The sequence below is a fragment of the Lactuca serriola genome, chromosome 7, assembly GCF_051521515.1.
Source record: "Lactuca serriola cultivar US96UC23 chromosome 7, Lser_US96UC23_V15, whole genome shotgun sequence".
Taxonomy (NCBI): domain Eukaryota; kingdom Viridiplantae; phylum Streptophyta; class Magnoliopsida; order Asterales; family Asteraceae; genus Lactuca; species Lactuca serriola.
Window position 1 is genome coordinate 19,894,015 of NC_136414.1, and position 11,526 is coordinate 19,905,540.

The 11,526-nt window shown below is 34.0% G+C and overlaps 2 protein-coding genes across 2 annotated transcripts; both read left to right on the top strand.

The window, feature by feature from the left end:
* Positions 1 to 208: 208 nt before the first annotated feature.
* LOC145063773 (uncharacterized) lies at positions 209 to 4,453 on the top strand. Its single transcript, XM_079011357.1, has 4 exons — positions 209 to 322; positions 418 to 474; positions 3,611 to 4,080; positions 4,153 to 4,453. The coding sequence occupies exons 1-4, from the start codon at positions 209 to 211 to the stop codon at positions 4,451 to 4,453; spliced, it is 942 nt and encodes a 313-aa protein (XP_078867483.1).
* A 3,035-nt stretch (positions 4,454 to 7,488) lies between these two features.
* Positions 7,489 to 11,075, top strand: LOC145061522 (homeobox protein knotted-1-like LET6). Its single transcript, XM_079009026.1, has 4 exons — positions 7,489 to 8,038; positions 8,637 to 8,943; positions 10,284 to 10,531; positions 10,642 to 11,075. Exons 1-4 carry the CDS (start codon positions 7,661 to 7,663, stop codon positions 10,840 to 10,842), a joined length of 1,134 nt encoding a protein of 377 aa, XP_078865152.1. The 5' UTR covers positions 7,489 to 7,660; the 3' UTR covers positions 10,843 to 11,075.
* Positions 11,076 to 11,526: the final 451 nt, after the last annotated feature.

An 11,526-nucleotide genomic window follows, 5' to 3' on the forward strand; every position in this document is an offset into this window, starting at 1 on the left:
TTAGCCTAGAAATAAAGTACATTGAAATACACACTAAAATTTAGTTATTTTCCTATTACTATGTGATAAAAAAGTATCCCAGATTGCAGGTAATTTGGAAATACAAGCAAAACATCATAAGTAAAATTTAGTTTTCTGGTAAAAGAATATTGTTTGGAAGTCATAGGGTATGAGGATATCCCGAGAGCATTAGCCACCCGCAGATGATATGGATGTTGATAAGTTGAATAAAACAGTTGAGTATTTCCAAACGGACGAACACAAAGCTGCTTCAAAAGAACAAAAAAGTCCGTCAAATGCAAACGACCGTGAATTGTGGGGGGTCAAGCTCATATAGAAGTACTTGCTATAAGAAGGTAACGTACGATACATGTAATCATTTATTTAAAATATAATCTAATTTTTAATGTTAAACAGAACCTTAACATAGTGGAAACATTTCGCAAGGCTTATACTGATAGGGATGATGTATTTGTTAGTGTCGAGGCGGAACAACAATACATAAGTATTTGATTATAATTTTATCATATAATTAAGTGTTTATTTATACTTAATTGTTAATCACTTTTGGGAAATACATAATCGGTTAGTGGACAAACTCTTAGAACAAACACAAGAGCCAGAAGGTGAAAGAGAGTTAACACCCACTCATGAAAGAGATGCTTTCGAGAAAGTATTATGAGAACGACGTGACCATATCAGAGGCATTGGCAAGAAACCTTCTGCTATCCTATTGATTTCATAGCCATCGCAACCACCACCACAACCATCACATCCATCATAGGTAAAACAAGATTATTTAATGTAATAAATGCATGTTGATTTGGTAATTTTTGTTTGTGGTGATTATTTTCTAAAAGCTTTGGTAATTGGTTTTTTGTCCTAAGTGCAACAAATAGCAATGTACTATGGTTTTTTTTGTCTTAGTTTAGCAATAACGATGTACTTTGTAGGGGTGGCAAATCGTCCTATGGTTTTGTGTTTCTGTCTGACACGACACGACACGACAAAAGTTTTATGTAACACGAACACGACACGACACGATGTCGTGTTTTTTTTAACTAACACGAAAACGAACGAATTAAAAATGACAAACACGACACGACACGAAAAATAGTTTATTTAATGAATACTTTATCAAATATAACACGAAAAGCACGACAAACACGATAAAGGACTGTTAAATCGTGTCAATTTCGTGTCGAATTTTAAACACGAACACGACACGACACGATATCGTGTTTTTTATAGTTAACACGAACACGACACAAACACAAATTCAAATTTCAATTTTGTCCCAATTTCGTTTCGTGTCGTGTATTTTTGTCGTGTCGTGTCATAAATTGCCACCCCTAGTACTTTGGCATCAATAAATGCATGTTGATTTTGTAATTGTGCTTTTGCCCCAAGTACACGATATAACAATGTATTTTTGGTATTTCGTGTACATTAAGTGCAAGAAATAGCAATGTACTTTGATATTTATTGTATATAAGGTTCTTTAGCCCAAATAGAGTAAAATTATTTAATTTCAAGTGTTTATATTTTAAGTGCAACAAATAGAAATGTACTTTGGTTTTTTGTCTCTAGTTTAAAAATAGCAATGTATTTTGGCATCATAAAATGCATGTTGATTTGGTAATTTTGGTTTGTGGTGATTATCTACTAAAAGTTTTGGTAATTTGGTTTTTTCCCATGTGCGAGAAATAGCAATATACTTTGGTTTTTTGTCTTACTTTAAAAATAGAAATGTACTTTGGCATCGATAAATGCCTGTTGATTTGGTAATTGTGTTTTTGTCCCGAGTGCAAGAAATCGTAATGTACTTTTGGTATATCTTGTATTTAATTGCAAAATATAGTAATCTACTTTGGTAGTTTTTGTTTATGGTTGATAATTTACCTTATAAGTTTATATATGTTGTTATTTATTATGTAGTTTGAAAATCTTCAGGCAATGCTCAACGACCCGACATGTATGGAGGAGCTTTATGCGTTTTTTCAATTGGGGAACGATCAATGAGGAAACGACGAGAACGAAGATGATGGTTCGTCGTATAATTAATTTGTGGTTTGTAAGTTACACTTGCTATGACCCTAAGCTACTCGTTGATTAAAAAAAATAGAAAATGAAAAATGTTATTATCGGTGACATCAGCATTAGTGGCGACAAGAAGTATCACTGGCGACATAATCATTAGCGGCGACAATTTTCTATACCAGCAACATTTTGATCGATAGCGATAGATCAGTAGCGAAAACTTTATACTGGCGACGTGTCATCGCTATTACCTTTACCGGCGAATTTTTTACTCTGTACCTGCAATTTTTGTTGCTGCTAATTACCTTTTTTCTTGTAGTGAACCTAGAGTGGAGGCGTCGATATGAAGATGAAGTTGCCATTGGAGTGGACGTTGATTTGAAGTGCATGCGTTATGAGGTGATTTTAACCCTAAGAAAATGCATATGATGAATCCTTATCTAGAGAGATAGTTAGATAAATAATCTATTTCCCTAATTAATCTATTATTAATAAATTAATAATTCTTAAATTTTTTTTCTTACTAGATCTCTCTCTCTCTCTCTCTATATATATATATATATATATATATATATATATATATATATATATATGAGAGTCATGTATTACATGAGTTTATTTAAAAGAAAAAGTTAAATATAAAATTATAAACATTTGAGAATTTTGAATTTATAAAAAAATAAGAAAAATATTGAATTATAACAATTAAAGTGTTTTTTTCTCTAAATTTAAACAAATAATTTAGATAAATAAATAAATAAAATTAATAAATCTTTAATTTAGTAATTTTGAAATTAAAAGGAAAGTTCATTAAGGAAATTAATATGTATTGATTATTGCATTTAGATACTATGTGAAATTTTATAAAATAGAAAAAAAACCATAAAATGACATGTGAAAAAAAAAGATAATTCAAATAACCACAAAATGATATTTGGCAAATTGAATGAGCGTATGACAAATGATAAAAAACATTTATTTATTAGAGAGGATATGTGTGTATATATATATATATATATATATATGTGTGTGTGTGTGTGTGTGTGTGTGTGTGTTCAAATGTGGATTGACATCTATTGTATGGACGTGTGGACAGTGCTATTATGTGAGAATGATAATGTGAATACTTTCAATCTTATATAACTATTGTCATTATCACGGATTCTCACTAACTCTCAAATTGGATGTCAACAGTATGCTGATGGGAAGACATATTTTTGTAAGTTTTACATATGCTTTGAGGGGCTGAAACAAGGTTGGAAAGGAAGTTGTAGAAGAGTAATAAACCTGGATGGTTGTTTCTTAAAGGGATTATGTAGTGGAGAATTGATATGTGTCGTAGGAAGAGATGCTAACAATCATATTTTTCCAATAGCATGGGCAGTTGTGTGTGTGGAAAATAAAGAAAATTTGAAATAGTTTTTGGAGAATCTTCAAGATGATCTACAAGTTGATGATGGTAGTGGTATCACCTTGATGTCAGATCAACATAAGGCAAATCACTTATTATACTTCATATTTCATGTTAATAAAATTCCATTTTCTTAACATATGAATTTAAATTGTATAGGGGCTATTGGAGGCTATGAAGGAAGTAATGCCTAATGCTGAACACAGACAAAGTGCAAGGCATATTGTTGCCAACTTTAAGAAAAGGTTCAGTGGTGTGCATTATGAGAGGATGTTTTGGAAAGCTTGCAAAGCATCAACTGAACCTTTATTCAATGCAGCAATGAAGGAAATACAAGTCCCAAATCCTACAACATTTGACTACCTTATGGAAAAGAACCCAAAATCATGGGGTAGAGGTTTCTTTAGAGAGGGGAGGATGTGTGATGCAATTGAAAATGGATTATCTGAAAGCTTCAACAATGTCATTAGAGATGCAAGGAAAAAACCAATAATCACAATGTTAGAAGAAATTAGGTTGTATGTTATGGAGAGGCAATTCAATCTCACCATCAAAGGTTGTTCATGGCCTGATTATAAACCATGCCCAACCATTACAATCCTATTGAATCAGTTAAAAAGAGCTCAAAGGTTTTTTCTTTTCTATTAATACTTTATTTAGTTTTTCCACTATACACCCTAACTTTTATACCATTGCATCAGGTATTGGCAGGTTTTACCTACCGGTTTAAACCAGTTTGAAACAAGGAATTCGGCAGAGTCTTACGTTGTGGATGTAGATAGGAAAACTTGTTCATGTAGAGTGTGGCAACTAAATGGGTATGGATGTGTCCATTCAGTTTCAACAATCTCATACCTTGACAGTGATGTTGGTAATTATGTGGATCCAATGTACTATGGAGCAATTTATAAGAACACCTACAAGTATCCTATGCGTGGGATGAATGGTAGCAACATGTGGCCACCTACTAAATTCATTCCACCTTTGCCACCATTGAAATGAAAAATGCCAGGTAGACCTAAAGTTAATAGAAGAAAGGATTCAAGTGAAAGGGGGGCTAGACATACTGTGTCAAAGGTTGGAAAAAAGATCATGTGTAGTGTATGCAAACAAGCAGGACATAACAAGGTTACATGTTCTAAATCTGAAAAGCCAACAAAACTAAAGGTAAGGAAAAGGAAGAGATCAGATGTTATTAATGGGGAGGGAAGCAGTGCTAAGAAGGCAAAAGGTATGACAGATGAGGAAGGAGGGAGGGGTAATAAGGGCATTAATGGAAAATTTGGGGAAGGAAGCAGTGGTAAGAAGGCAAATGATGTTATAGATGATAAAGGGGGGAGGGGTAAAAAGGGCAATAATGGTAATGTTGGGGAAATAAGCAATGGTAGGAAGAAAAAGGATGGTAAAGATGATATAGGAGGGAGGGGTAAAAAGGTAACTGTCAAGACAAGAAAGAAGTCGGAAAGAATTTTGAAGAAAAAACTTGGTACACGGGTTGAGGGTAACAATGGGGAAGGCCACATTATTGACAAGCCAATGGAACTAGAATAGGTTAAGTGTGGTCAATGTCGTTATGTATTCAATGTGTTTATGACAACTGATTTTGGGTTAAGTGTTTTAATTTGATGTTTTCTACTCACTTTGGTCATGCTAAACAATGTTGGATTAAGTGTATCAATTTTATGTTATGTACTCACTGTGGTGTTATGTAGTCACTTTGGTTATGCTAAACAATGTTGGATTAAGTGTTTCGATTTTATGTTCTGTACTATTTTTGTTTAATTTTAATCTAATATAAATTACTATGTTATGAATTCACTGTGGTGTTATGTATGCAAAAGGTTACAATGTACTTATGATGATGTGTTGTGTTTATGGACGTGTATGGCATTGGGGTCCATTATTTACATTAGTGCTGGATATATATGGTCCCATTTACTCTAGGTGAACATGGTATTGATGTCTATTATTGACATTAGTGATTGAAAGTCATTACAAGGATAATGTAAATAACCATAACAATTTCCCTGACATGGACATAAAAAACTGCTACATACGAATTACAACTTGTACACAATTACGCCAAAGAAAATAATCCAACTTAGAACTAAAGACATCTTCAGTTTCCAAATCATTGATTCAAGCTTCTTTTTTGACCTAGCCAATCTTGCAATCATAACTGCTTCAACACTCATATTCTTAGTGTCTGTTTCTTCTACCCAACAAATAAAACCATTACGAGGTCCCTAACAAAATCAATTTAGAAGTTAGAAGTGTAGAATGCAAAGATAAAAACAAATAAATTAGGGATATAGTGTCCTGATAAAGAAAGTCAAACAAACCTTAGTGGGGCAAGCATAGAATGGTCTTCCAGGGTTTGATGGAGTGGAAGACATTCTGATTATGGCCAAACATCCACATGAGCATTTCACCATTTTTGCTTCGTTGTTTCCGAGAGCTGCTAACTTCAAAATGCAAACAAGAACATGAACAAAGAAATGGGATCTACTGTCGAGTAAAGGAGGTAAAGTACTTATAAAGAGTAAATGACGAAAATATCCCAGCCGAGTAAGGAAGTAAGTTCTTAAAAATTATAAATTCCGAAAATACCCCTTGACGAAATTACCCCAAATGTTTGACCTCATTAACATCTGTCACAGTTGGTGTACCAACAACAATTAATTTTCATTAATTAAGCTAACCAAGTGTCCAAATCGTTAGTCTTAATCAAGAACATTAATCCCAACAAATCAAAACACATTCAAGGTGTTTACATTTCATCAAGATAATATCAAAATGCTTGTTACATGTTCCCAGGACTTCAAAAAACATCCATAAACAACCACCAGTAGATTACCACAAACATCATAGACGATTACCACAAACACACACAATCCTAATAACATATATTACAATAAAAACCTTAAACATAATAAACGATTACGACGAACACAAGATTATCATACCAATGCTATTCACCTCCTTCAGAATCACTTGCTGGCTATCAAGTGAATGATGAAAATCATTAGCAGGAGCATCACCACGACAAGACCCACAACCAACAACACAATAGCTTTAATCTGCTTCTCAACCTTCTCAAACCTTTGCTGCATGTTCAGGACATCAACCCTGGAATGAAGGTAATCGCAGAAAATCGTGTGCAAATCGTTCAAGTATAGCCCGTCTCTTGAGCTAGTCGAGTTGTTGGAGTTTATAGTATCTGGTGATGGTGGTGGGGTAGGCTCCATGGAAGACAGTGAAAGGGAACACGAGTATTCTATTTTCGTTTGTCGGGTTGTGTTTGGTCGGAAGTGGTAACAAAGTGTTAGGGTTTTGTCCAAAAGACCATCCATTTATATAGTAGGGGACCACTTAACCCTTAGTGCCCAAGTAAGTGAACTCGGTGGTGAGTCGATGATGTGTAAACCGACTCGTCTGAGTTGACTCAGTAGGTTACTTGGATGATGACATGGCAAGCAAACCAGTTGAATTGGGTCAAAATCCCAAATTAGCCGGTTAAATGTTAGTTTATGCCCTTCTAAAGCCAAAAAATAAAATAAGGGATCTTTTAAACCAAAACATGTAAGTTAGTGGGGCTACAGTGATATTTTCCCATAAATTAAAGATACTAATTAATATTCAAAGTATTTCTAATATACTTTTTATTATAATATCTTTTGGTCATCTTTGTTCATCCATATTATCTTCAAGCATTATAATAGAATTTTGCATTTCAGTAAATAATAAAGTAAAATCATTTTTATAAATATAAACTAATTATTAATCTATTTCACTGTTCATTTAATTAATTATCGGAAAATCAATGCTTGGCAGTTCATCAATATTATTTTCAAGCATTATAATAGAATTTTTGCATTGAATTTTCAGTAAATAATAAAGTAACATCATTTTTATAAAAATAAACAAATTAATCTATTATACTGTTCATTTAATTAATTATTGGAAAATCAATACTTGGCATTATGTTTATATACGATTTTTCAGTAAAAGGTTAGAGAAACCCCTTTTGTAAGCTTAAAACTCGGGTGAAGCCCCTCTCATGTAAGTCGAAGGTAAGTCTCTCTCTCTCTCTCTCTCTCTCATGTACACACAAAAGACACGTAAGTCCTCCATATCCTTCTATACATATCTTTACAAACAGTAAGTTGAGTAAAAAAGTTTGCACAGAGAGAGAGAGAGAGAGGAGAAATGGAGGGTGATGCTGGAGGTGGAGGAGGTACTTCATCATGTTTGATGAGTTTTGGAGACAGCAACATCATTAATACTAGCAGTAATAGTAATAATAACAACGTTGGAGCACTATGTCTTCCTCCACCTCCTGTTTCATATAACAACAACAACAACAACCTAATTTTCGCCGATCAAGATCACCATCATCATCATCATCATAGTACCTGTGGGACTTCGACTTCTGCTATGATGCTTGAAAACAGCGCCATTAATATCAACGATGGAGGAGAGTTAGCCTTCATGAGCTCCTCCTCGTGTTCTTCTTCTGTTAAAGCAAAGATCATGTCTCATCCTCATTACCCTCGTCTCTTATCAGCTTATCTTAACTGTCAAAAGGTATATCTAGCTACTTCTTAACCCTCTCTCTCTCTCTCTCTCTCTCTCTCTCTCGTGTGTGTTTGTTTGTGCGCGCTCGCCTATCAGCAAACACGGATCTATATAGTTCTCTATATATATAGTTCACAACTGAAACAAGTGGTGGAATTTTGTATCTTCAGGTTTCAGCATATCTTTTTCTACCTGTTTACTGGTTTCTGCATTTGGTACAATCTAATAAGAAATCCTGAGTAAAAATCAAGTTGTGTTTTTTCAGGGGTTTGTGTGTTTGATTCAATAGCTATTGCTTGATTTAGTAGTGTAATAGAGACACTCTTAAAAGCAAACAACTTGTAAGAAGGAACCTAGAAGTGGGTTTTCTAGATTTGTGTGTTTCTGTGTGCGTGACATCATTTCTTTTAGTTCTTTCTTCATTTGGTAGCATAATATACTTTCTTGAAGAGAGAATAAAAAAAATGCAAGGCAAAACCCTTATTTAGACGCAGAAAGTTTATTCTTTCACTTTCGTAACGTATATTTGATATATGAAGCATGTGTTTGTGTTTAATTAAGAGTAATATGAAAGATTTTTTCTGTAATTAATTAATACAAAATACAGATAGGAGCACCGCCTGAAGTAGTGGAAAGACTAGAAGATGCTTGCAGAGCGTCGGTGGTGGCTGCGATGTCCAGTCGTTCCGGCTCCGCAGGTTGTGAGGCTGGTACCAGTGATGGCGGTGGTGGTGGAGGAATGAATATGATGATCATCGGACAAGATCCAGCACTTGATCAGTTCATGGAAGCTTACTGTGAGATGCTCATTAAATACGAGCAAGAACTCGCCAAACCCTTCAAAGAAGCCATGCTTTTTCTCTCAAGAGTTGAATCCCAGTTCAAGGCAATCTCCATTTCTACTTCAGATTCTGGTGCATCATCTCTCTCTCTCTCTCTCTCTCTCTCTATATATATATATATATATATATATATATATATATATATATATATATATGAATATATATATATATATATATATATATATATATATATATATATATATATATATATATATGAATTTTATGATCCTGGGGAATTGTTTAATAAACTACAGATTACTCTTGATTTTATCATAAAACTTTTAAAAGAAGTGTTCTTTTATTGGTTCCAGCACAAAAGCGCTTCTTTGAATGTTCTTCATGCTTATGAACTAGATGCGATTCTGTTTTCTTAGAACAGTTTATTGTCTTCATTAATGCTATCTGGTTCTTAAATTATTTTTTACAATAGTAATCACCAAAAAGTACTATTAATATATATCATGTATAGATCTTAAATTTGTTTTCAAATTTTGTCCATAGCACAATTTCCAAGACTTGACAATAGTTTGCCTACAGTTTCATATCACATGAATTCTTGTGAAAGTTCCTTTTTCCAAAAGTTTATAATTTTCATGTATACAAACATGAAAAAATCTTTGATATATGAGGCTCATCTATGATCTATTTTATGACACTATACGGCTATGTCTGATCCATTTACGTGTATAATGTAAAAGATTTGTAGGGGAGGACCCTAAACGACGATGTATATGTGTGGAGGCCTATTGTGATGAATCTTTCACTCCATCCTGGAAGCTTTGCACTGTTTTTCTAGTAAAATAACCTGTACAAATTTCCAGTTTTTCACCCCTTGAATGTAGAGATATATATATATATATATATACAAGTACAATTATATGTTCCTTTTATTGGCAGCATCCTGTCCAATATTACATTGTTTTTTACCCTGGGAGATTTTTTTGTTGCAATTAACATAAGGTTGATTGTCGGCATTTCCACCCAAAGCACCCTAGGAAAAAAAATAACCCTATATCTTTGGTTCGGATGATTGCATTCCAACCATTTTGGTGGAAATTAAAGGTGCATCTACCGTCTTGTTCCATTGGCAATGTGATCTAGATGCATGCATTTTACGAGTTAGTTGTTAACAGGTTGAAATTCGTGATCAGAATAAAAAAAAAAAACTCATGTGCATATAATTGTGCTTTTATTTATTGTGATGTATATACAGCAAATAAGCTTTAGTTTTAAAATCGGATTCTTAAAGCAGACCATATGGAAGAAAACAGTAGTCTATTTGTTCCATATGATCTAGATACATGTACCTTATTGCATCTAAGAATTGTTCATAACTGCATTTTGTGCCTAAAAACTCGTTTAAAGTTGCTTTGTCTTTGATAATTTCTGTTTTAATTTGATGTAAACTTCAGCGGGTGGCGAAGTAGGTATGGATAAAAATGGATCATCCGAGGAAGAGGTGGATGTAAATAACAATCTCATAGATCCTCAAGCTGAAGATCAGGAACTGAAGGGTCAGCTGTTACGCAAGTATAGTGGTTATTTAGGTAGTCTCAAGCAAGAGTTCATGAAGAAGAGAAAGAAAGGAAAGTTGCCCAAAGAAGCACGTCAACAATTACTCGACTGGTGGACTAGGCATTACAAATGGCCATACCCTTCGGTAACTATAATACTGTTTTCTTGATTAAAACAAAATCTATCTGCCAAAAAAGAAAAACTTTACCTTTCTCTTAACGTACTCTAGTAAACTCTACTGTCTCTTGTTAACAGGAGGCTCAGAAGTTGGCACTGGCTGAGTCAACAGGACTAGACCAGAAGCAGATAAACAACTGGTTCATAAACCAAAGGAAGCGACATTGGAAGCCATCTGAGGATATGCAGTTTGTAGTAATGGATGCTGCTCATCCTCATCACTATTTCATGGAGAACATCCTCGGGAACCCTTATCCCATGGACGTTTCGTTGCTATAGGGGCTATATATATACATGCCCAACGTGGCATGAAATCTCAACAAATGACCGTATCTATGTATGATTGACATTGAACTCGATGAGGGTTTTGCAAGTTTGTGTGAACCGTAAGGGATGAAAAGAAGCTCGTTAGCGTTCTCATGTATGTTGACCTATTGGTCTTAAAAGTTGGATGATTATAAGACATTGTTATTTAAAACATGCACTTAATGCAAGTAAGATATTCGTGTTTACTTGTTATTTTTTGATGTCGAACGCCACCACATAAATTAACTTATATTTTAAAGCGACATGAATAAGCGTGTAAAGTTTAAAAAATCCGGGTAGCTGTATAAAAAAGTGCAAGTATTGTAAATCAAAATGGTAAAAAAATAAGTGGGCAATACAACTAGCGACAACATCATTAAGAAACAATAAGGCAAGCGATAACATCATTAAGAAACAATAAGGCATATTAGGCCTTATGGTATACTTATAACGAGTATGTTCGTCGTCTATGTGGCCACGAACAAAAAATGTGAACACCACCCCATACTCTTAGTGGTGGCTAGTGGTGGAAAAATTCGTGGTCAATTGTGGTGGGGAGCACGGACAATAACATCCAATAACTTTTTTTTTCTCTCTCCATGTCTCTCTATCTCTCTCTACCTCTCTCTACATTTTAATTAATTAAAAAATATATAT

Coding starts and splice junctions, on each gene's coding strand:
- LOC145063773 (XM_079011357.1), top strand. CDS start 209: ATGGATGTTGATAAGTTGAATAAAACAGTTGAGTATTTCCAAACGGAC. Junction 323..417: donor ACGACCGTGAATTGTGGGGG/GTCAAGCTCATA, acceptor AATGTTAAACAG/AACCTTAACATAGTGGAAAC. Junction 4,081..4,152: donor CAGTTAAAAAGAGCTCAAAG/GTTTTTTCTTTT, acceptor CCATTGCATCAG/GTATTGGCAGGTTTTACCTA.
- LOC145061522 (XM_079009026.1), top strand. CDS start 7,661: ATGGAGGGTGATGCTGGAGGTGGAGGAGGTACTTCATCATGTTTGATG. Junction 8,039..8,636: donor CTTATCTTAACTGTCAAAAG/GTATATCTAGCT, acceptor TACAAAATACAG/ATAGGAGCACCGCCTGAAGT. Junction 10,532..10,641: donor ACAAATGGCCATACCCTTCG/GTAACTATAATA, acceptor TCTTGTTAACAG/GAGGCTCAGAAGTTGGCACT.